Source organism: Drosophila persimilis, unplaced genomic scaffold (genome assembly GCF_003286085.1).
Source record: "Drosophila persimilis strain 14011-0111.01,24,50 unplaced genomic scaffold, DperRS2 tig00000793-arrow-arrow-pilon, whole genome shotgun sequence".
NCBI classification, from domain to species: Eukaryota; Metazoa; Arthropoda; class Insecta; order Diptera; family Drosophilidae; genus Drosophila; species Drosophila persimilis.
Genome location: NW_020825354.1, coordinates 179410 through 201184, shown reverse-complemented (window position 1 = coordinate 201184; position 21775 = coordinate 179410). Strand labels below are relative to the sequence as shown.

General features: G+C 54.8%; 1 protein-coding gene across 2 annotated transcripts; it reads right to left on the bottom strand.

Annotated features, from left to right (window-relative positions):
* Positions 1-82: 82 nt before the first annotated feature.
* Positions 83-21282, bottom strand: LOC6600783 (unconventional myosin-XV). Of its 2 annotated transcripts, XM_026992820.1 has the most exons (6): positions 21124-21282; positions 11998-18813; positions 2445-3007; positions 2133-2382; positions 796-1938; positions 83-723 (listed from the first exon to the last, which is right to left on the bottom strand). In XM_026992820.1, exons 1-6 carry the CDS (start codon positions 21247-21249, stop codon positions 556-558), a joined length of 9066 nt encoding a protein of 3021 aa, XP_026848621.1. In that variant the 5' UTR covers positions 21250-21282; the 3' UTR covers positions 83-555. The 2 variants fall into 2 exon arrangements, with proteins under 2 accessions (XP_026848621.1, XP_026848622.1); XM_026992821.1 differs by lacking the exons at positions 11998-18813; positions 21124-21282 and adding an exon at positions 6981-8332.
* Between the last annotated feature and the right edge of the window lie 493 nt (positions 21283-21775).

The window sequence follows — 21775 nt, the reverse complement described above, 5'->3', positions numbered from 1 at the left end:
TTTTCCCATTTACTCGTTACTCGTATCTATTAGGATTGCAGTGGAAGTTCAGTTGTACGATAGATATACAAATATAGTTGCATTTATTTATGATAATTTAAGGATTACACTAAATACACAACTGCGTCGGATTTCGTTTAAACCAATTAAAAAAAAAAGCATAATTTAATAATAAAGTTTGCAAGAAATTTGACAATATTCAAATTTGTATTCAGAGCGGGTGCATTCGAATGCTGCACGAGCATTGCACTTGGTTTCCAAAAGAATGGGATTTACTTTTAGGGCGAGAAGGGGGAAATATATGGCCATTGAAGCGCCAACGAGAGGTGGGAGGGGAGGTAGAAGACAGCGGAAACAAAAGCATCTAGATATACATATGCATGCATGTATCTTGTGTATGGGCGTGTATAAATATATTGTATATAACTTACAAAACGAAACAAAAAAAAAATGTACGGGGATATATCGAATAGAGAATAATTCGGTAAAAATAATTATAAAGGTAAAAAGTAGAATTATGCATATTTAAAATATAATTATCGTTGCTCGGTACACCTAATTGAGCTCCCGCTTGTCCCGCTGACTGATTTGGGCCATCGTGATGTACTGACGCACCAGGCGCGATATCTCGTGCGCCTGTTCCGTCTGAACGCGAATCACGCGCTGCTGCATGAGATTGCCGACCTTCATGTCCAGGAAAAGGGCTCCGTCCTCCGAGCGAACCTGATCGAAAGAAGAGGAGAGAAAAAGCTCAATAAAAATTGCCACTGCGGTGGGCAGAGAGTTTAAACTCACCTTGCGCGTGGATATAACTTCCATAAAACTCCAGTGCTGCAGGGTCTCGTGCGTGTTGGGATCGAGGAAGAGCACTCCACGCCGGTTCAGGGCCAGGATTAGGTCCCGCCACATGGGGCTGTGGTTGTCCTCCACGTGCGGCCCCTCCTCAGCCCAGATGCGCTTCACGGCAAAGAAGCTGCTGCCGAAGAGCGGCCAGGCGGCCAGCACATTAAGGAACTGAGCCTTCACTTGGCTCGGGCTCAGGCCCGCCACCTGCGGCCAGGCGGACTGCACCAGGCCGACCCACTGGGCCGGTCGTATCTCGCGTATCCCCAGCGCCGGCTTGGGCAGCAGAAACTTGATCTCCTTCATGGCCGGCACGTGACTGAGGTCAGCGGCACGGTGCAGTAGCGCCGCGATCCTGGCCATATCACGGACCATCTCTGGCATGGGAACCCCGTTGCCGGGCAGCTCCAGGAGAAGGCCCTCCAAGTAGTCGGGGGCCACCTGGTTGAAAAGCACCTCTACGTACAGCGGCATCGGAGCCGGCTCGCGCTTGAGGGCAAAATGCCATACTGAGCGGCAGAAGATCAGGTAGAAGGGCTGCCCGGACTTGAGAAGTTCCGTTGTCACGTCCAGTATATACTCGTCGGCGGCCAGGGGCATGGTGAAGGCGTCGCCCTGCACGATGCAATAGAGCGAGAACTCCTGCTGCTCGGCCTCCGACTCCACGCCCAGCAGTGAGCACAGCTCGGCTATGACATCGGCCACCACCGTGGAGCAGCGCGTGTTTACCACCCGCTCAGCCCCTCCCGGCAGCCTGTAGATCTGTCGCCTGGCCGAGCGCCCGGCGGACACGGCAGTCACTTCTTCCACGCTTGGCACGTTCTTGCGGCCGCCGCAGCGGGCCGTTTTCCGGAGGTTCGTCAGGCAGACGGCCGCCGTGCCGTGGCAGGAGCGACGACGGTCCGAGGCGGCCGACGTCAGGTGCTCCATCAGGTACGGACGCAAGGCGTCCGAGCAGCCGAAGTAAGCGGCCAGAATGCTGAGCAGGCGCCAAGCGCGCTGCGAGCTGTCCGGGCAGGGTGATCGGTTAGCCGTGGTCTGCTTCATCAACTGGCAGTAAACCTCGTCTCTCAGGGCCAGATATTTGTGACAATGCTGTAGGGGGAAATCAGACGAAGGACGGGGGATTAGTGTGTGGATTTCGAGATTTCCGTGGGCGTGGAATGCTGTGCATTGAATAATAAGAATCAGAATAATCTTTCTGATAGGAGGTATTGAAAGTACCCAAAAATTCAGCACAAGTGAACAGTCCTCGAGCGGTTTGAAGAGAGAAGAGAAGCGGAACTCACCATGAGCACCGTGTAGACACATTTGACCTCGGTGAGTTCAGGATCGAGTGGAATGTCGCCGCAGTAGCGGAGAACGCAGTCAAAGCACTCGAGCGCCAGCGAGGCCAGGTCGTTGGGGAGCCGGAGTAGCGGCAGGCGTATGGCATGGCCCTGCCACTTGACCAGCTCCGCGTAGGAGCGGTTGGCGGCCGACTGGGACTGCGACTGGGACTGGTGTCGCTCATGATGTCGATCGGCGTCCCGCAGTTGGCTGCAAAGAGGGTGAAACATTATAGCTATGCAGCTCTCGTGGGATCTGGTGGATGCACTTACTCGTTGCGGAAGTGCTGCATGGCGAACTGGAGCAGCGAGTACTTCGTGACCGAGGGCGGTGTGCCGCCGTTGGTCTCCTCCTGCATGTAGTTGGCGTCCAGGTCATGGTGCGTCATCGACTGCTGCTGCTGGTGCTGCTGCTGACTCTGATCCGTCTGCTGCGACTGGCCATTGGTGAGGGAGGAGGGCTGTTGGCCTGCATTCGGCTTGCGGGCCGAGTGCAGGTAGCTCTGCTGCTTCATGAAGCGCTGCTGCTGACCCTGGTGATGCTGCTCAGCCGCCAGCTGCTGCTCCTCAAGGGCATCCTCCAGCTGTTGTTGCTGGTGCTGCTGCTGCTGCTGGTGCTGTTGCTGCTGGTGGTGCTGCTGCTGCTGCTGCAGGTGATGGTGCAGCTCCGACTGCTGGTGCTGCTGTTGCTGCTTCTCCCCCTCGTTCCCGTTCAAGGTGCCGTGCTCGTTGCGCTGGGCATGCGCCTGGCGAGATTCCAGGCGCTCCAGCGGAACATTTAGGGTCTGGGCAGCGGCTCGGGCGCCCGACGAGAGCGTCGAGGCCTTCGATTGTGACTGCAACGAAAGAACAGAACATGGTTAGATGGTGTCCGAACAGATATACCCCATACCCTGAGTATCAGTAGCCGAGAGAGCGCATCGCTTGCAATTTACTAATTGACTCGCCGCGAATGCAGCGCTGGCCATGCCATGTCAATGGCATGTGAAAGTTGCTGGCCACTTTTTTGGGCAGCTCGGCGCAACCAGTTGCCAGTTGCCAGTTGCCAGTGGCCCAGACCGGTTGCCAGTGGACAGGGAGGCGTGCCCGATGATTTATGCTCCCATATAGACCAGCAGCGGTCGAGGGCGTGCTGGCGGTGGCACCGCACTCGACGCTGCGTTTTTGGCAACGAAAGTGTTGCCCGTTGGCGCTTTTTTACTGCTTCCCGAATTTAATTATTTGGTGCAATTTGTTGCAATTTGCTGCAATTGCTTTCTTTTTTGCACGTCTTCAATACTTACACCCACAACAAACATTCATCCATCCCCGCACCCCACCTCGGGTGCACACTCGGGCGCGGAAAGACTTGAAAAAGTGGCTGCTTATGAAAGCGGAAACTTTGCACCAATCAATCCACCTGCCATAAGCGAGAAACTATGCCCACTGTTAGCCAGGTTTCATCTGTGATCATCCGAGACTAATCAGGATCCATCGAGGACACCCCCAGAGGGCACTGAAGCCGGCTAAGGCCAAAGGCACAGATCAGCCGAAAACCCCAGCTGCCAGCTATTTTTGTACATACAAAAGCCTACAGTAAAAAGATACGCACATGTACTTATGTACCCATGTTGCACAATTACTATTGGTCACAGTTTTATTGGTCAAAATAACAATTGGTTGCTCACTCGACTCTGACAAAAGTCGCATTTGGGGCAGAGGCAACCCAACGATCACTGACTGCTTCCATACACACGCGAACGGTGCGCCAGTTTTCATTTTTGCTTTTCGACTTTTGGATATTTCAGGAGCAGAGAAACCCATTGGAAGTGCTTAAGCACTGGGCAAAATGCTCCATATTTTGACTGATTTATTGGAATGCTTTCAGTCACTATTTCTATTCAGATAAAAGCCAGCAGGGGAATGGATTTTTAAGAGAATATCAGTTCTTAGCCGATCCCGACTTGTATGTATGTATATCTACATCTAAATACTACTAAAATGTGCCAAGTTTCAACCACATAGTTTGAGAACAGAGCGACGGCTCGTCGGACGGACAAGGCTTTATTCCCTCATCGGCCTGAAGCAGGAATCAATATACTTTAATAAGCTTCCTTTTCTGCGCTATATTTCAATATATATGTAGGTCAGTATCAGGTCTAGTAGATGCAAATGTAGTTCGAAACAAGTTTGGGTCCAACCACACTTACGGTGATCTCCAATCGCAAAAGCGAGACCCAAGCAAAAGGCTGTAATCAATAGCAGAAAGAATTCAATTTGAGTGCCTACTCTGTAGTCCCCCAAGGCATAGCGGTTCTGAGATTGGATCTGGACATTTCCGCCTAAATGTCCGCCATGCCAAAAAACATTCAAAGGCAAAAAAGAAAAAAAAAGTAACAATTTCCATATACTTTTATCCCGGTATTATCCCGAAATCTATTGAAATTTAGCTAATTTAACCGATTGACATATAACTTCATTATCTTTGAGGTGAAAATCTATTTAAACAAGCAACAGTTTACTTTTTTCGGTATTTTTTTGGTATTTTTACAGTAATTTTTTTCCCATACTATAACCTCCCATAAGTAAGATGATTCTTGATAAAAGTTGTTCTTCAAAACCTTTCTTGCTCTAACATGTTGAACCACCTAAAAAAATCCCCGAAAACCCCCCGATTTGGCTAATCTCGGCTAACGGTATATTTTAAAAGTTTTATTACCCCAGAAATTGGTAAGGTAAAACCAGTAACGTATGGGCGTCGGATGCCTCCGCGAATTTAGAGCAAAAGAGCAGGACAGGTTTTTTATATTTAATAATTTGGGAAATTACCACTGATTATTTCATAATATAGAGATAGTCCTACCCAATACGCAGAGTTTTGTAATCTCAAAATCCACTTCTGTTTTCTGTAACGTAACGTCAGGTCATATTTTGGCTAATATCTTTACAACCCTACGTTCGATTGTTGTCTTTTTTGTGGTGAATATAGGGCTAGAGAACTACTATTCAATAGAGCCATATTTTGTTCAAAGTGGCACCTTTTTCATAGTTTTTTTTGGCATTTAGTCGCAGAAATGCACAGAGTCCAGAAAACTAGCGCTGCAGCACAGTGTGGGCATTGTGCGAGCCAGTTGTCGTGAGCCAAATCTGATGGCCTGTAAGTATATGGGGCAGAGCTCTCAGAACCGGGGACGCAGCTGGGTCAGATGGCCTCAATCGGACTCCAGACGATCCAGTTTCAGCAGTGCTTGCAACGCGCACACAAATGCTGGTGAGCACGAATACAGATGGAGATATACCTACGTGTTCATACATTCGTACATACGCGTATGTGTGTGCATTTATGTAGCAGAAAGAGTTAAATTTGGAGTATCATTTCTAAGTGACCGCTAAAACTTTCTTTTCGGCTTTGTTTTATTTCATATGTACGTATTTTTCGCTCGAGTTAATTAAAATTCGAAATTAATGCGCACCAGCATAGCCATCCATCCATCCATCCTATGGCTGGCTGTCGGACACTACGGAAGCAGTACGGGCCAAAAGAAATTAAAGTAATTTATCATAGGCCAAGCGCTCAAAGCAGAGACCGACAATAAGAAAACGCACCAAACAAAGCACACTCGGAAATTGTGTAATTAAATTATTGAAATCAAATTACAGTCACATTTAAAGCGCTCATCTTTCAGCGAAGTTCGGAAAAAAGAGGCAACAAGAACAGTGCGCGTTCTGTCTTGTTTGCATCTTTGTGGGTCACCATCCCATCCAATCCAATCCCATCCCCACTCTCATTCCCATTCCCATTCCATTCCAATCAGCAGCCATCAGTTCTCATTGTTTTTCTTCTGCTGATTGTCTTTTTATAGATCTTGTCCGGGTAACGCAGATCGTAAAGCCATTGCACGCGCGTCAGGTGGTCGGTCATTGAACGCTCTACGCGCTGGCATCTTCTCCAGCCACGATCATCTCAGACCGACTTGGAGAGTTCACAAGCGAATTCAGTTCATGCAATTCTAGTCCATCCCAATGCAATTAACCTTTTATAATTGAAGAAGATCGACTAGCAACGTTCCGCGGACTCAGGAAAAGCAGAGAGCACACATTAAACGTCCTTCTGTCTTTTCCAGAGATCACCGATCTTCATCTTATGTGTTCGGATATATAGTTCGGGTTCATTTTACAGTCAGAAGAACGGGTTTCCCAAACCATAGAGTATCGAATGCTTGAGTTCAATACGTGAATGATCATTTGCTAGCTTTCCTCAGATTACTCTAGCCCACTCTATTACGCAGTGACTCCGGGTTCAACCATCTCAAACATCGGCTACGGAAAGTCCCAGTTTAGGGTGTAATAGCTATGTGCCACCCATTTGTTTCACTTTTTGTTGTACAATCGGCACCCCAGACCACCCCAGACCGTTAGTTGGTTTGTTTTTGTGATTAGCTCACCCAACCCAACCCAACCCATCCGAACCCACCCGAACCCAACACAAAGCGCAATGGGATGATGTAAGCGACTTTTCAGTAGGCTGATGGGCCGTTGGATAGAGAGGCCCATGGAGAGGTTATTCGGTTGTCTGGCTGTTTGGCTTTTTTCTCCGTCTGGCCGCGATAATAAGGCGATTATGTGTCGACTTAATAACGCCATTAGGCCCCGCAGCTGTACATCTGTCTTGCGGATCTGTCTCCCTGTCAGAGCTCGTTTATATCTGCCTGCACGGGCTAGCGTCCTATTTGTGGAAGATATAGGAAACTAGCTAAGGAACAAGTCAAAAGGATATAAGCCTTTTCCCTTCGATTCGTTCCTCACAGAATGGCATGGATGGTTGTTTACCTCATGGGAGTTCATCGTCTCGAACCGGGCGAGGATCTCCTTAACAGATATCTTCGATTCGGTGGGCTCCTCGAGAATGGTTTCCATGCGGCTCACCGAGCCACTGCTCGCATTGCTCACCCGCCTCGTTTTGCTGCCCAACAGAAGCATGCTCGACGACGTTCCTGGGAGCACGCCAGGAGCTGGAGGGGAAGCGGCACCACCGACGGCACCGGTGGATGGATTGGAAGAGTTTCCCAGTCCAAGAGCCATGGGCAAGCCCATGTGCTCCACGTTCGCATCTGCTCCCAGCTCCTGCTCTAGCTCCAGCTCCAGCTCCATCCGCATGTCCAAGTCCCTCGCACTCTGCTCCTCGTTGTTGTTGTCGTCTCTTTGGTTGAGCTGCAGCTTGTAGCTGAGCTGCTCCTCGAAGCAGCACTGCTCGCACTGGCCGACGGGGGCACTGCCGGTGGTGCAGCACTTGTACACGATGTCCTCCTCGACGCTCCAGGCGTTGTCGTGGTCGTTGCCCAGCTCGGAGCCGGATCCGTGACCGCACAGGTCTAGGCGCAGTAAAGCGCAGCACTGCTCGTTCAGATCACGGATGCTCTCGTTTGTCAGCTGGTCAAGATCGCTGCGGCGCTGCAGCTGCTGATGTTGATGCTGATTCTGATTCTGGAGATGCGGATGCGGATGGTTTGGCTGTCCGTGGTGCACTTGGGCGGAGGTGATGCCCGTTATGTGGGCTATTTCCGCATCGTCCGAGTCGGTGTAGAGTATCTCGTGCTCCTCGCAACTGTCACCGTCCGTGAGGTTGTTCAGCGAGTCTAGGGAGGCGCATTTGCATTCCTGATCCTGACCCTGACTCTGACCCTGATCTTGATCCATATGCTTTTCCCCCTCCTGCGCCTGCGCCTGCGCCTGCTCCTGATCGTGTCTCTTTCTCTGTGCCTGCGCCCTCTCTTTCGCGTTATCCTGGCCTTGCTGCTGCAGCAGCTTGAAGCTATTAACCTTGTCGTGGTGCATCTTGTTGATCAGCGACTCCACCTTGTTGACGATGCTGCTGAACTTGTGCGGTACACTTCCGCCGGACTGCAGCTGGACCGCTTTGTCCGCACTGCCCGGCGCCTGCCAGGACTTGTTGCTGCGTACGCTCTGCGACATGCTGGCTGGCTGGCTGAATTGGTGCGGCGATGGCGATGGCTATGGCTCGGGTCTGGGTCTGGGTGGAAGTCACCCAGTCACTCAGTCCATGGCCGGGCCAAGTTCCTTCGGAGCGCGTGCCAGTGAAAGTTGTTATTGCATTTTGATGAACTGCCTCAGCCTCAGCTTCAGCTTCAGCTTCAACTTCAGTGGCAGTTGCAGCAGTCCAAGTCCAAGCAAGCTGACCAAACTACACGACCATAATGAATGTTTAAATATTGTCTGAACACGCGCCGTCGAAGCCAACAATTCGAGGAAAAACGAAACGAAAAACGATAAATGAAAAACGAAAAATGAAAAGCGAAAAGCGAGCAACAGCACTGTGGAGTGGAGTGGAGTGGAGTGGAGTGGAGTGCTCTGCTGTGGAGTGGTGCGGTGCGGTGTGGATTGGATTCGTTGGTCGACTGGTCGGTACACCGCTACGTATGTGCCATTTTTTTGTACGTATACGTATTTTCGCTGGCTGTCGATGTGTGGAAATTGGCAATGCAGTTAAATGCGTGCTGCATATGTTTTTCTGTCTTATTGCCTATCACGCCGCGTTGTCAGTGCCATTTATTTTTCTGCATGTTTTTTTACGCTTTTCTGCTTCAATTTATTTTAATTTGCCATTTCTGTGTGCAGTTTGTCTTTCCACTCGATGGACTGGCTGGCTCCCTGTCTCCTTTCTCTCTTCTGGGGGAGCAGTTCGAAAAATGGCCAAATAATTGGCATGGAATGCTCCGTATGTTACAGCGTTCTCCCGAAGGTACAAATCGTTTTGGAAGACCACAAGAATATAGACTATAAAAGGCACCCTAAGGCAGAATAACCCTATGGCCACATCGGCAACGGCATGAGGTTATCCAAGGGAAAAGTTCAATCAATCTGATTCCACTTTTGAACTGAGGGAACACCGAACACCGAATACCGAATACCACTTCGCTCAACACAATTTCAGTCGTTAAATTCAAACTGCTCTGACAGAGATTCTTCACTCCAGTCGATTCTGCGCCAATCGGGTTGATTTGTCATATATTTTTTTATGGTTTGTGGGTCAATCGATCCCCGGACCTGGCCTTAGCCTTTGTTGGGCACGTTTGGCTTTGTTTGCAGTTAGACGAAGAAAAACATTTCATTCACAGCACCACAGCACCAGAGCACCGACGGAGCACAGAAGCACGGAAAAAAGTTATTCAGACGAAGACGCAGGCGGAGACGGAGACAGGTGCGAAAGCAACAAAAAAAAAAAATCTACACGAATTCGGAGTCAAAGGCGGAGTTGGAGCTGGAGCTGGAGCTCTGCGTGATGCCGTTACCGCACATTTGTAACAACTGAAAACAGGGAAGACTGGTCAAGACGAGCAGAAGCGATTTAACTGACCATTTCGCTCGCAGTAGAGCAGAACAGCCTGCTGAGAGCGGGCTGGAGCGGGTTTTAGCGGGCTAGAGCGGGCTAGAGCGGGTTTTAGCGGAGCTTGCTTTTGAGCAGGTTGAGTGAAAACTGAACACCGAACTGCTCTTGGCCAAGCCGAGCGTAAAGCCAGAGAGAAAGACCGAGTGAGAGACCGAGACAGACACACAGACAGTGGCAGAGCTGGAAAGTCTTTCCCCATTTCCCATTCCCATGCCCATTCCCATTCCCTGCTGAGCAGCGCAACTGTGTGGGGAATAACTGTTTCGTCCGAAGCACAGTGGGGCCCCAGCCGGAAAGAGGTGGCAAAAGTCAACGAATTTGATGGGCGCCTTGGACTCAACTAAAACAAAATTTGCGCGAGATCTTAATTGTATTACAAAAGCTGTTTCTAAGACAAGTCCGAAGAGACTTGACAGGATAAACTCACAACCAAAGTCGTACACTACTGAAGGGGTCTTGTTTTTGGCGTTGTTTTTGGATTTGAATTAGCTTAAGTGATGCCTCAATTCCTGGTGGAACTCCCGGACAAAGCAAACAATAGGGACGGACGGTAAAACCACTACAGATTACCCCTGCGGGTAAAATCGGACACTTCCGAATATTGAAAAAATCCGCGGCCGAAGGCCCCACTGTGCCAGGTCTGGGCTCCGCTCTTCCTATTTCTCTTCCCCCCTCAACCAACGATTGGTCAGTCTGAGTCTTCGGCTTTGCCATTGGACGAGTTTTCACGCATAAAATAGATTTAATTAAAACTCTTTAAGAAAAAAACGCTTGCTGAGAAGCATAACAAGACTTTGGTGAAGATCCAGTACTAGACGCACGCCCCAACGAGGAAATACCCTCTAAACCTACTGCGCAAGAGGCGGTTCTTAAAGGGTTTTCTCATAGTGGGTCCCAGTGCACTCCGCGCATTCTCAGTCCAAGGTAGGAAGCTGTGATCCGCCAAGTGCTGATACTCCCCCCAAAGAGGAGCGAAAAAAGAGAAAATAAAAGTGAGACGAGATATATACATGTACATATGGGTGCATGTGCCTGTGTGTGGTATATTCGAATGACGAACGTGCGCCAACTACGAATATCATCCATGCGGAGTGACTTACATACATGTGCACATATGTATGTACATATATGGTGTGGAAACCACCGAAACCCACTGAGCTTTGAGACGTGCAAAAACATAGCTCTACCCTGACGGATCGAGCCTTGCGATACCCGAGCGAGCCTATGGAGAAACGTGGTCTAAGATATCACTGGCTTATCGATAACTTCTCTGTACTTACACTGCACAAGAAGATTATTAAAATTTAAGAGGTAAAGAGTACAAGTACATTTATGAATGTATACATGTGTATACACTGAATACTGGGTAGGATTAGAGATTGCAAATTCATTATATTTAAATCGGTATGGCCAAAGATATTTTCTTGGAAAAAAAGTCCCCCGCTTTCATAGTCCTGGATACAAATTGCAACTCGTCAACGCCGCAATAGGATATTGCTATGGCATCCCACGGCATCCCATTGTAGCTCCTCTACATATGAATATCATCGGCATACAAAATAAAGCCATATAAACCATCAAATTACAATTTTTTCCTTTTAAATATCTATATAGCGACAGTCTCTACTCCACTCCACAAACTCTACTTATTTTTTCGTCTGTTAGGTGAACTTTTTTTATTATTTCTGTCGGTTCTTTAATTAGGTGTGGAGTCTTCGAAATTATACGTTTTACTATTCTAGCACTAGCTTTTACTATCGATTTAGAGTCGTGTGTGTTTCATACTACTCTGAGAATAGATCGCACAGCGGTCTTTTTGGTTCGGCCTTTAATGGTTTTTCCATAATTTGACTCATTTGTTTATAAAATCACTCAAGGCTCACATAGCTCACCAAATTCTCCAACTTTTGTATTTTTATTATTGATGGACCTATTTCTTTCAATGCTTTTTATTTCGATTTTTCATGCTCTGATAAAGCCGTGCCGCAACCCATATTTTTTTTTAATAATTAGAAAACCCCGTTTGAGTGTTGAGGATTTTTTTGATGGGCGCTCGCGACCACAGGCAGTAAATATTAGGGCTATCATATGTAGTCTTAATGTGTCGTATTCAAGTGTCGCGGAGTGTATGTGGTCCAAGAACTTGCAGCTTCTTTCACTCGAGAATGGGGACCCATTCGCCTAGCTTCCAGTTTTGGAGTAACTAAACACAACTGCAATAAGCATCGATTTAGCTTAAGCTTTTCTATGCATATAAGCTTTCGGTTGCAAGCATTAAAGCTCAAAGCTAAGCTTACCATCTGCACTGCACAAGCTTTAAGCGGGCATGGAAGCTCATCGAAAGCTAACAAGAACTCAAATCAAACGAAGCTTAATCTCGCGAAGACCATAGCACACATACAAATGGTTGATAATTGTGGTTATAGAGGGCGGACTCACCTTCCGGAACTCCTGCACGAAGCTGGTGATCATCGACTGGATGGCGGCTGCCCTGGAGGCGTGCAGCGCCAGGTGCTTCCCGTTGCGCATGTTCAGCTGCAGGGCGGCGGGCCGGGGCAGGGTGACCGCGTTCTGGATCTCCGCGAAGGAAATGGCCTGCACGACGATCAGGTAGTCGGCGTCGCGGCGGGCCAGGTAGAGGCCGCTGTGCGAGACGCCCATTATGCTGACGTCCGGGTAGAGGGGGGCGCCTTGCACCGCGAATAGGCGGGCGAAGTAGAGAGGCCAGTCCCGGGCCATGTCCACCAGGTGGCGCTTGACCAGCGCCCGCACCTGCTGGCCCCTGGCGGCCAGCGTGTCCACGCTGACCCCGTGGCCGTGGAGCATGTTCAGCGCGGAGCTCTTCTCCTGCGGTGTGATGCGCAGGCATGGGGTCACGCCGAACACGTCGCTCAGGACCTGGGCGAAGAGCAGGTCGAGGGCCACCGGCGGCCCGATGGGTTCATGCGGCTGGAACACCTCCTTGCGCACCCGTAGTTTCCATGGCACGCGGTTGTAAGTTAGGCAGGCACTGGCCCCGGCCCCGGCCCCGATGGTACCCAATCCTGTTGCTGTGGCCACTGCCAGTCCGGGACTCATTCCGCTGGACGACGAGGAGGCCGAGGCTGGTGGAGGGGGCACGGGGGCCGGCACCATAACGGGCGGGGGCGTGACAATCGGCTCCAGCTCCTCGCGCATCCCGGAGCTGGCCGAGCTCTTGCGCTTACGCTCGTGCTCGTACTTCTGGGCCATGTGGGTGCGAAACGTGGCCGGAGTGTTGGACTTGCCCATGGATATGGTGTCCAGGCTGGCCTGGATGACACGCGGCGGAGCCGGCTGGTACACCTTGTGGCTCTCCTTCTCGCGCTCCACCTGGCGCAGCTCGTAGAGGCGCTCACGCTCCCGCTCCCGCTTCTCGCGCTCCTTCTCACTGCCGCTACCAGAGGCCGGGCCCTCCACCTCGGCCCGGTCCCAAACGGATTCGGAGTAGTCCTCGCGGTCTCGTGACCTGCTCCGGCTGCGTGACCTATCCCGCTCCGCCTGCTCCCAGGCGGCAACGGAGGACGCCGAGTGCTCGTCACTCAGGTGATGGTGGTGTTGGAGCAGCGGCTGGTGGTGCTGCTGGAGGGCGCTCTGGCGCACGGCGCCAAAGGTGTCTCGCTCCTGGCGCTGGATGAAGGCGGGCACGTTCTCCTTGCGGTAGTCCGGTTCCGGCTCTGGTGTGCGAGTCCGCTCGTGCGGACTTTGGGGGGCCGGGGGTGGAGCTGGAGGCGCCATGCTCGGCGGCCGAATGGGCGGCGGGGGAGCCGGCACACTGGGAGCCGGGGGCAGAAGCACTCCCGGCCAGGCGCTCGTGGGCGGGGCCGGCGGCGGAGATAGCTTGCCCTCCATCCGCTCAATCTGGGTCCGCACCGTGGCCAGAGACTCGCCGTGGTTTGCTCCGCCGTGACCTGCCCCGCTACCGCTGACGCTAGCAAAGAGTCCTCCAAGCTGCTGCTGGAGCATCAGCTTGCGGGTGTCCTCCAGCTTGGACGGAGCCCGTTGCTCCGACTTGTTGGACACCGTTGAGCGAACCGAGTGGCCGGCTGTGACCTGCTCCAGGCGCTGGCGCATCTCGGAGCTGAGCTTCAGCTTTCCCACGCTGCCGGGGGGTGGGCGATCGGCACCGATCTCGAAACTCTTCTTCGCCAGCTTCGTGGTGGTCACCATGGTCTGCGGTGACTGCCCTGCGTCCTGCACATCTCTGGAGGCGGCCGCAGTCGCCGATGTGGAGGTGGAGGTGGTGGTGGTGGTTGTCTCCATGCGGATGCTGCTCCGCATAAGCTGTGTGGTCAGGCTGCTGCCCATCATCGGCGGCGGCGGCGTCTGGCTTTCGATCTCGAACTCCTCCCACTCGATAGCCGTGGCGTTGCCGCCGGAGCCTCCGTTGGCGGACAGCTGGTGCTGGGCCTGGGGTGTTGTCTTGCGCTGCTGCTGGCGCATCTTGAAGGCGAAGAAGTCCTCCTCGGTCTGGAACTGGGGCTCCCCCTGCGGCGGCGGCCAGCGCCACTTGCCGATCCTCACGGTCTTGGCCCGACCGTACGGGTCGAGGAAGTGACGCGTCTCGGACGGGTCCTTGCACTCCAGCGGCGGCGGCATCGGCGGTGGCGGTGGTGGCGCCGGCGGATGCACTGAATCCATCACCACCAGGCTGGTGCGCATGGCCTTCAGCCGCAGCGGCGACTGCGGCGGCGGGGGCGATATGGAGAGGCTGCCCATGGCAGGCGGCGGGGGCGGAGGAGAGGCAGAGGTAGCTGCCGCTGCTGCCGCCGCCTGCTGGCTGAGCAGCGTCTGCAGCGCCTGGTTCTGGGCGAGCAGCTGCTGCTGGATCTGCAGATTCTGGGCCATCGCAGACTGGAGGAAGGCGCGCTGCACTTGCTGCTGGTAGAGGACCGGGGCGGAGTCCGTCTCCCCTGGCATCTGAATGAGCTGATGCATCAGCGGATCCCCTCCGTTGCTGCCGCCCGTGCCAGTGGTCGTGGCTGTGGCCGTGGCTACGTGGTCCGTGCTGCCACCACCCTTGATGCAGTCCACCAGCTGCTGCTTCTCCGAAAGCATATTGAGCGTTTCTGCCACCTCGATCGGCTCCAATAGCTCGTTGATGTAGTCGTCCAGGTCTTCCAGCTCCAGCTCCTCCCACTCCAACTCCGACTCCCTATCTGCTTGAGCACGTGCATCCGCAGTGGCTTGCCTTTGGCCTCCTCCTCTGATGCTGGCTGCTAGGGATCTGGCGTCGGAGAGCTCGTCCAGGGAGCCATCGAGCACCGGGCTGAACAGGTCGTCCAGAAACTGGTCGACGTCCGAGGCTTGCGACGGCACCCGCACCCGCCGGACGTGAGAGGCGAGTGACGGGGCCTCACTGGTGTCGGACATGGCGGAGGAGCGGGTGGCGTATTCCGACTTGTCGACGTACTTGCTCGAGTGGGAGCCGTGCGATGCAGCGTGGGAGCGGCGAGCGGCATTCTGGGACTTCTGGTAGCGGGGTGTCGTCTCCTTGCCCATGGGGGCTAGGCGCTCGGCCGAGTGGTACCGGTCGTTGAGTCGGCTCTCGGAGAGGCCCAGCGTGTGCAGCGGCTCCTGGGAGTCGCAGTCGGGCAAGGGCAGCGACTGCCCCGGAGCTATGTCGCCGGCCAACAGATCGTCCAAGGACTTGGAGCGTGACTTGGCCTGTCCCGGGCTCGGGGAGCTCGGCTCTCGCTCGAAGTACCGTTCGTTCAGGGCCGAGCTGCGGGACAGTAGCTCTCGGCTGCTTCTGCGCTTCTGCTGCTGCTGGGGCGGATCTGCCTTGGGAATGGACGTGGGCGGCGCGGGGGGCGGTACACCTGGTCGCTTCACGGCCTCGGGCAAGGAGGTTCGCATGAACTTGGCGCCGGAGCGGAGTAGGTCGCTCCTGGGGGCTGGGAAGGCAGGGCACAGTTCCTTCTCAGCGATCAGGTCCATAACGTAGTCCAGACCACAGCTGTCCGTCAGCTGCTGGCCATCGTCCAGCACTATGGTCCAACCGCGACTGGCCACGCCCAGCGTGGACACCGCCAGAGCCGCTGCCTCCTCGCAGGAGGTCCAGGAGTCGATTGCAACTGTTTGGCTGGCGTCGTCGGGCAGCGTGAGGGGCAAGGCCATGTCGCAGCCGCGCGCCCAGGAGCGCCACTCCAGCCAGGCGGGCACAAAGTTGCGGCATGCGATTCCGCCGGATCCGCTGCTCTGTTGGCGCAGCAGCTGGCGCAGGAGAAGGTTCCGCATGGGGGAGGGCGCCTCGTCGTCGACAAACTTCATCAAATACTTGCTGAAGGCGGGACTGGGCTGGAAGCAGCAGAGGCACTGCCCGAGCAGCTGCCACAGGCGGGTGGCCTCGCCGGAAGCGGATCCCAGGCCGTGCACCTGGTTGCAGATCTGCACAACGATCTCATCGCGCAGACCGCGCGAGCTGAGCGCCTTGTGGACAATGTAGTCGGACAGCAGCTTCTCCTTGGGCCCCTCCAGAGCCTTGTCGTTGCTCCAGCGCAGGATCAGCTTGAACACGGCCAGAGCGTCCTGGAAGTCCTGGTCCCGGGACGCCGCGCGGGTCAGCAGCGGAGCAGAGATGGGCTCTCGGCGGGGCTGCAGCCGCAGCCCGTTGCAGTACACGCTGCTGAACTTTCCGAACGAAAACTGTCCCAGATCCTCGGGCAGCTGGACGGCAGCGGCCGGCGGTCCGGGGACCGTCCCCAGCACCTTGACCAGGTTCCTGTCGCTGTGCGGCGGCGCCCATCCCTGCAGCTTGGAGTAGATAAACGCCAGCTCTGCCGGGATGTCCAGGTAACTCAGCTGGCTCCTCTCCAGCACTGCCTGCTTGGCCTCCCTGGCCTCGCGCGAACGCTGCGCCGCCTCTCGGGCCTCCTGCCGGCGCCGGTGGTCGGAGCGCAGCTGCTGGACGTGTCTCCTGGCCTGGTGGCCCCTCCACAGGCGCTGGGCAGTGATGGCACCACGGCGCATTCGCTCGAAGTGCTGCTGCTGGCGCTGGCCTCGCCACCGGGCCTGGAGTCGAGTGGCCGCGGCCTGGCGGCGGGTCAGATGGCGCCGCACGAGCATGCCGCGCACATGACGCTGGATACTGACGGCGGCGTGGCGTAGGCGCTCGGTCCGGCCGCTCTCGAGAGCCCGGTGCAGAGCCTCGCGGAGGAAGACGCGGGTGGCGCCCAGCTGATAGTCTGGTCCCTCGACGCCGGTGCGGGGCATGGCCTCGAGCAGCGCCCGGCAGAGCTCGCGGTAGGGCGTGCCGCGGGCCAGAGGCGCGGACAGAAGGTGTCGGTAGCGCTCGACAAAGTGCTGAAAGCGGAGCCGCACCGGGTAGCCGCGCTGCCTGATCTGGATGGTGTCGAGCATGCCCAGGTAGCGCAGCTGTTGCAGCACGCACGGCATGTCCATGCGCAGGGCGTGCTTCTCCTGGTTGGGCTTGATGCAGCGCACGAACCAGGGGTGACAGCGGCCCATCGACTGCAGCAGCTGCTGGAGCGAGTCCGCAAAGCGCGCGGCCACCGTCGGTGTGCGGGGCTTCATGGTGACGAAGCGCCCGTTGCTGCCCTTGGGCAGGGTCTTGCCCGCGTCCCGCTGGGCCCGCAGCTGCTTGGTGAGCTCGGTGACTAGGGTGAGGCGGCTGGAGGCGAGCAGCTCGAGGACATCGCCGCGCAGGGCGTCGCGATTCTTGTCGAGAAACCCGTCTACGCAGTACCACACCTGTCCGGCGTAGTGGGTCACGCCGAACTCCTGGGCCCCGATGCGGGGACGAGCATACAGCTCGCTGAGGGCGTGGTTGTAGTGGCACTTCTCGAGGAAGCTCAGGTCCGTGGCACGGGGGAAGTTCGACTCGTCGTCGAGCAGGTGGCAGATGCCCACAGGCTTCTTGGCCAGCAAGTGGATCACGGGCAGGTTGTCATCCCATGCCAGGGGCGTCCATTCGAGGCGCTCGCGAGCGTACTCGGCCTGCTCCAGCTTGAAGACGTGCTTGTTGAAGTAGAGCTGCAGGTTCTCGTTGGCGTAGTTGATGCACAGCTGCTCGAAGCTGTTCTCGGCCAGGTCCTCGAAGCCGAATATGTCCAGGATGCTGATGCGGTGGGCGTCGTGGGTGCCGCCCTTCTGGACGATGGAGTTTATGCGCGACACCAGCCAGTTGAAGAGGCCCGCGTACAGGGCCTTGGCGAAGGCGTCCCTCGCATCCAGGGCCTGGTCGATGCCCAGAGGCGTGTGCAGGCGCTCGGCCCGCGCCTCTGTGGTGCGACTGGTGACCGCCCGGTGCAGTCCCTCGTCGCTGATGTGCAGTAGGTGGGCGGCCCACTTGATCTCCGCGTCGGAGCCGACCTCGACCCCCTCCTGGCCGTGGCGCAGCTGGCGACGGTGGAAGTAGACGTTGCCCAGGTGCAGCACGGCGGCCAGCACCCGGACGATGCCCTCCCGCTCGCCCTCGGACACGCCCAGGACCTGCATGGCGCTCTGCAGCGAGGCCCAGTCGACGCGCCCGCTGGCGCAGTCAGTGGCGCCCTGATTCAGGTAGAAGTACTTCTCCGCCTCCAGGAGGCCGTACTTGCTGCGCTCCGCCTCGCTGAGGCCGCCGAGCATCTCGTAGAAGACGTGGTAGTTGCGCTCCCCCGGCGCCTGTGTCACGATCCGCGACTTCTCCAGCAGGTACTGGGTGATCTTGGCGCCCACGATGGCACCGCTCTTGAAGTAAACCTCCAGGTACTTGCCGAAGCGGGAACTGTTGTCGTTGCGTGCTGTTCGGGCGTTGCCGAAGGCCTCCAGGAGCGGGGCGGCCTCAAGGATCTGCTCTGTGATGACCGCCGATGCGGAGCCCCCGCCGGGGACCACGGCGGCCAGGTACTGCATCACCAGCTTGGTGGACTCGGTCTTGCCGGACCCGGACTCGCCCGAGATGACCACCACCTGGGGCGAGGGCAGGGCCGCGTGGGCCGCTGCCCCGATGGCGAAGAGGTGCGGGGGCAGGGCCCCCAATGGTCTTCCCGCGTACTGCTTGGCCACCTCCAGGCCGTAGGCGTCCGGGAACATCTTGTAGGGGTTGACGGCGATCAGAATGCTGCCGGCGAACGTGTAGATGAGGCCTTTATCGTAGCGCAGGCGCAGGTTCCACAGCAGCGATGCCTCGTGCAGGTCGTCCAGCATGGTCATGTCCTCCACGCCACTGCTGCCCAGGTCCTGGCGAGCCCGCAGGCTGCCCTCGCCCGGCTGCAGGGCGAACGTTTGGGGCTGCCAAAGAGGAAAAACAAAAAAAATAAATGTCAGCAAATCAACGAATCAGAATCACCGAATTCTATACAGATCCTAAACAGACAAGACAATTATCTGTGCTAATTATCTGTAGAGACCCGTAGTGGTGTTCGGTTTGGAGGGGACAATCGGACAGTCAGAACTGACGAACAGTTTGGGATGGGACTACATTTTGGTTAACACTAGACCCCGCCAGAGGCTCACATGACGCGCTATCACATCGCTGCAGAGGGTCGAGAGCCGCTTGACCACCTGCGGGTAGCGACCCTTGAGGCGCCGGTGGCGACTCTGCTGGTGCTGGGGCAGCAGGGGCAGGTCCTCCATCTCCTCCAGGCTGGCCGGGCGCTGCCGCCTCAGAACATGCGGCGAGAGCAGCGCCAGCGAGGGCGACTGAGCGGGACTAGAGGTCACCGATCCGCCCCCGCCCCCGCCACGCTGCCATGGCTCCAGGTGGAACCGTACAATGCGCATCTAACGGAACAGCCCGAGACCTAGACCGCGATCCCAAGCCCGAGACCGAGACCGAAAACGAAACCGATTCCGAAGACTGACAAAATCGGGCAGAGATCTGGCGTCTGTGGCCGCCGTCTCGATTGGTACTGAAAGGAGTCTTGCAGAAGCGCATCAGCACTGCCACAATTTCCCCAAACGTTTCTAAAACGGTTTTCGCTCGATCCAAAACACGTTCTCGCAAAGAGAACGATGGCAAGGCGGAAGGCGTGTGCGGACCAGATTCAACCAGACCGGACTCGGCCAGGTGACACTCCTGTTGCCCCTGCTGCCGCACGGGGGCCACCAGAACGCACTCTCCACTCTCCAAAACGAAAGAGAAGCGTTCAAAAAAAACGCAGCGGGAAACCTGATCCAAAAGATGCGACCGTTGCTTCGATCGCTCTGATCTCCGTCTTCTCTATTCAATTAGCCGCTGCTTCTACCGCGGAGAGTGAGTGAGTGTGTGGGACTTTCTCCGAGCCAATCTCGTGAGACGCCTCTAACCAGTTTCAGATCGTTTCCGTGATACCCGTACGCATTGTTCCTTAGGCCTCTTTGGCCCCAGCTCAGCCAGCTGTATGGGGTCGGGGCATGCGGACTGTGGGCTGTGGGCTGTAGACTGTGGTCTGTGGACAGTTATCCCAAAAAAAAAAACAACCTGCGAGCAATCATCTTTGGGTGACAATCTTTCGAACAATGCAACTTGCCATTTCATATGGGGCGATGGCGGTATTCAATGGGAATTCCAATGTTTATGTTTAGGCCAAGCTCGTAGGACCAGCCTGAAAGGGTCTGCCAGAGATCGGTCTCAGTTTGTGGCTTTGCTTGCAATACAAGGAATTTACAATGCACCGAAGCATGTATTTTGTCCGTAACTGAGTTTGGAATGATCTTTTTGTACAAACAACAAACAGAATAAAGTAACATCGTTCCATAAAGAATGTATTTTGGATGAGTGAGCATTCAATAAAGAATTTGCTGCCCAAAAATATGTTGGTACATATGTCCATGTACTATACATCGTGCATTGGTGGATAGGCATTCCCAGGCAATTGAAATCTGCACACACTTCATATGTACATCAGTACATATGCATATACCTGCGTACATATGTGCCAGCAACAGGTTAACGGGCAGGCGAACAGGATCCGGCCACAGACACACTCGAATGTGGCCAGCTTTAAGACGTTGCACCAGGGCTGCATTCAGTTCTTGATTGTGGCTAGATTGTGGCGCTCGGTACCGCTACGAGTAACGCTACTGCCACCGCCAGTAGGAGGCTGGGGAGAGGCCCGTATAATTGGCCTAAGAGAGCGTCGATGCCTCTCTGAGCCGAGATCTGTGCTGGGAGTGGAGTGCGTCGCAATTAGAGGGAATCCACAGGTGGTACAGTCCAGTCCAGTCCAGTGCCACAAGTCAGGCCACAAGCGGCCAAAAAAGAAATCCCATCGACCAGTCGTTTCCGCAGCTGTTTCAGATGTTTGGTTTCATTGTGCTGGAGGCATTCGTTCACACACTAAATTGGCGCAACAGCGGCAACAGCCAACAGCCAACAGCCAACAGCATTCCATAAGTTGCACGAGCCCTCAGCAAACAAGGCAGGGCAGGGCAGGGTAGCGCATAAAAACCGAAATAAATAAATGTATAAACAAACCGCTGTTGACTCCAAGTGAAAATAGTGAAAAGCTTTCATGGCTCGCCCCGGCGAAACCGAAGCCCAATTGGAAATGCAAACAGTGGGGCCACGCACCACGGAGGTGCGAAGTCGTACGGTTGGGGTCTCTTCGGTCTACCCACCTTGCCTTTGATCATCGCCTGGACGACGATTACTTGGGCGGCTCGATGCACCTCCTGGATCTCGCCGGGTATGGGATGGCCCATGCCCGGGTCAAACCAGACCAGGTCTCCTTCGCCCCAGTCCATGGCTCGGCTGTCCTCTGCTCCTCTGCTTCTCTCTCTCCCTCTCTCCCCTGTGGTTCCGGTTCCGGTTCTGATTCTGGTTCCAGCTCCGGTCCTTCCCTCAGGTCAGAGTTCTCCAATTTGGATTTCCTTGAGATGGACAGCTTCTGTATCTATCTATCTATCTCTGTAGATTGGATTGGATTGGATTAGGGCTGGTCTTCAGGCCGACTGGGTCAGTACATTGCTGCAAGAAAGACACAAAAAAAGTATCTGATTAGTGAATTTCAATTTTCTCAAGGTAACAACAAAACTAAGCAAAATCAAATGTATTTAAAATGTATGCAATTATTCGAGCAAAAATTCACGTAATTATGGCGCCTTTCTATGAAGCGCCTCAAACTTGTGGACCATTCAAATATGTCTGCCCGTGCGCCATGCGCCGTGCGCCGTGCGGCTTATCAGGCACAGGTCTCCTCTCCTCTCATCTCCTCTCCGTCCAACCCCCCACCTTTGCCATTTGGCATTGTGTGATCGTGCTCGTGATCGC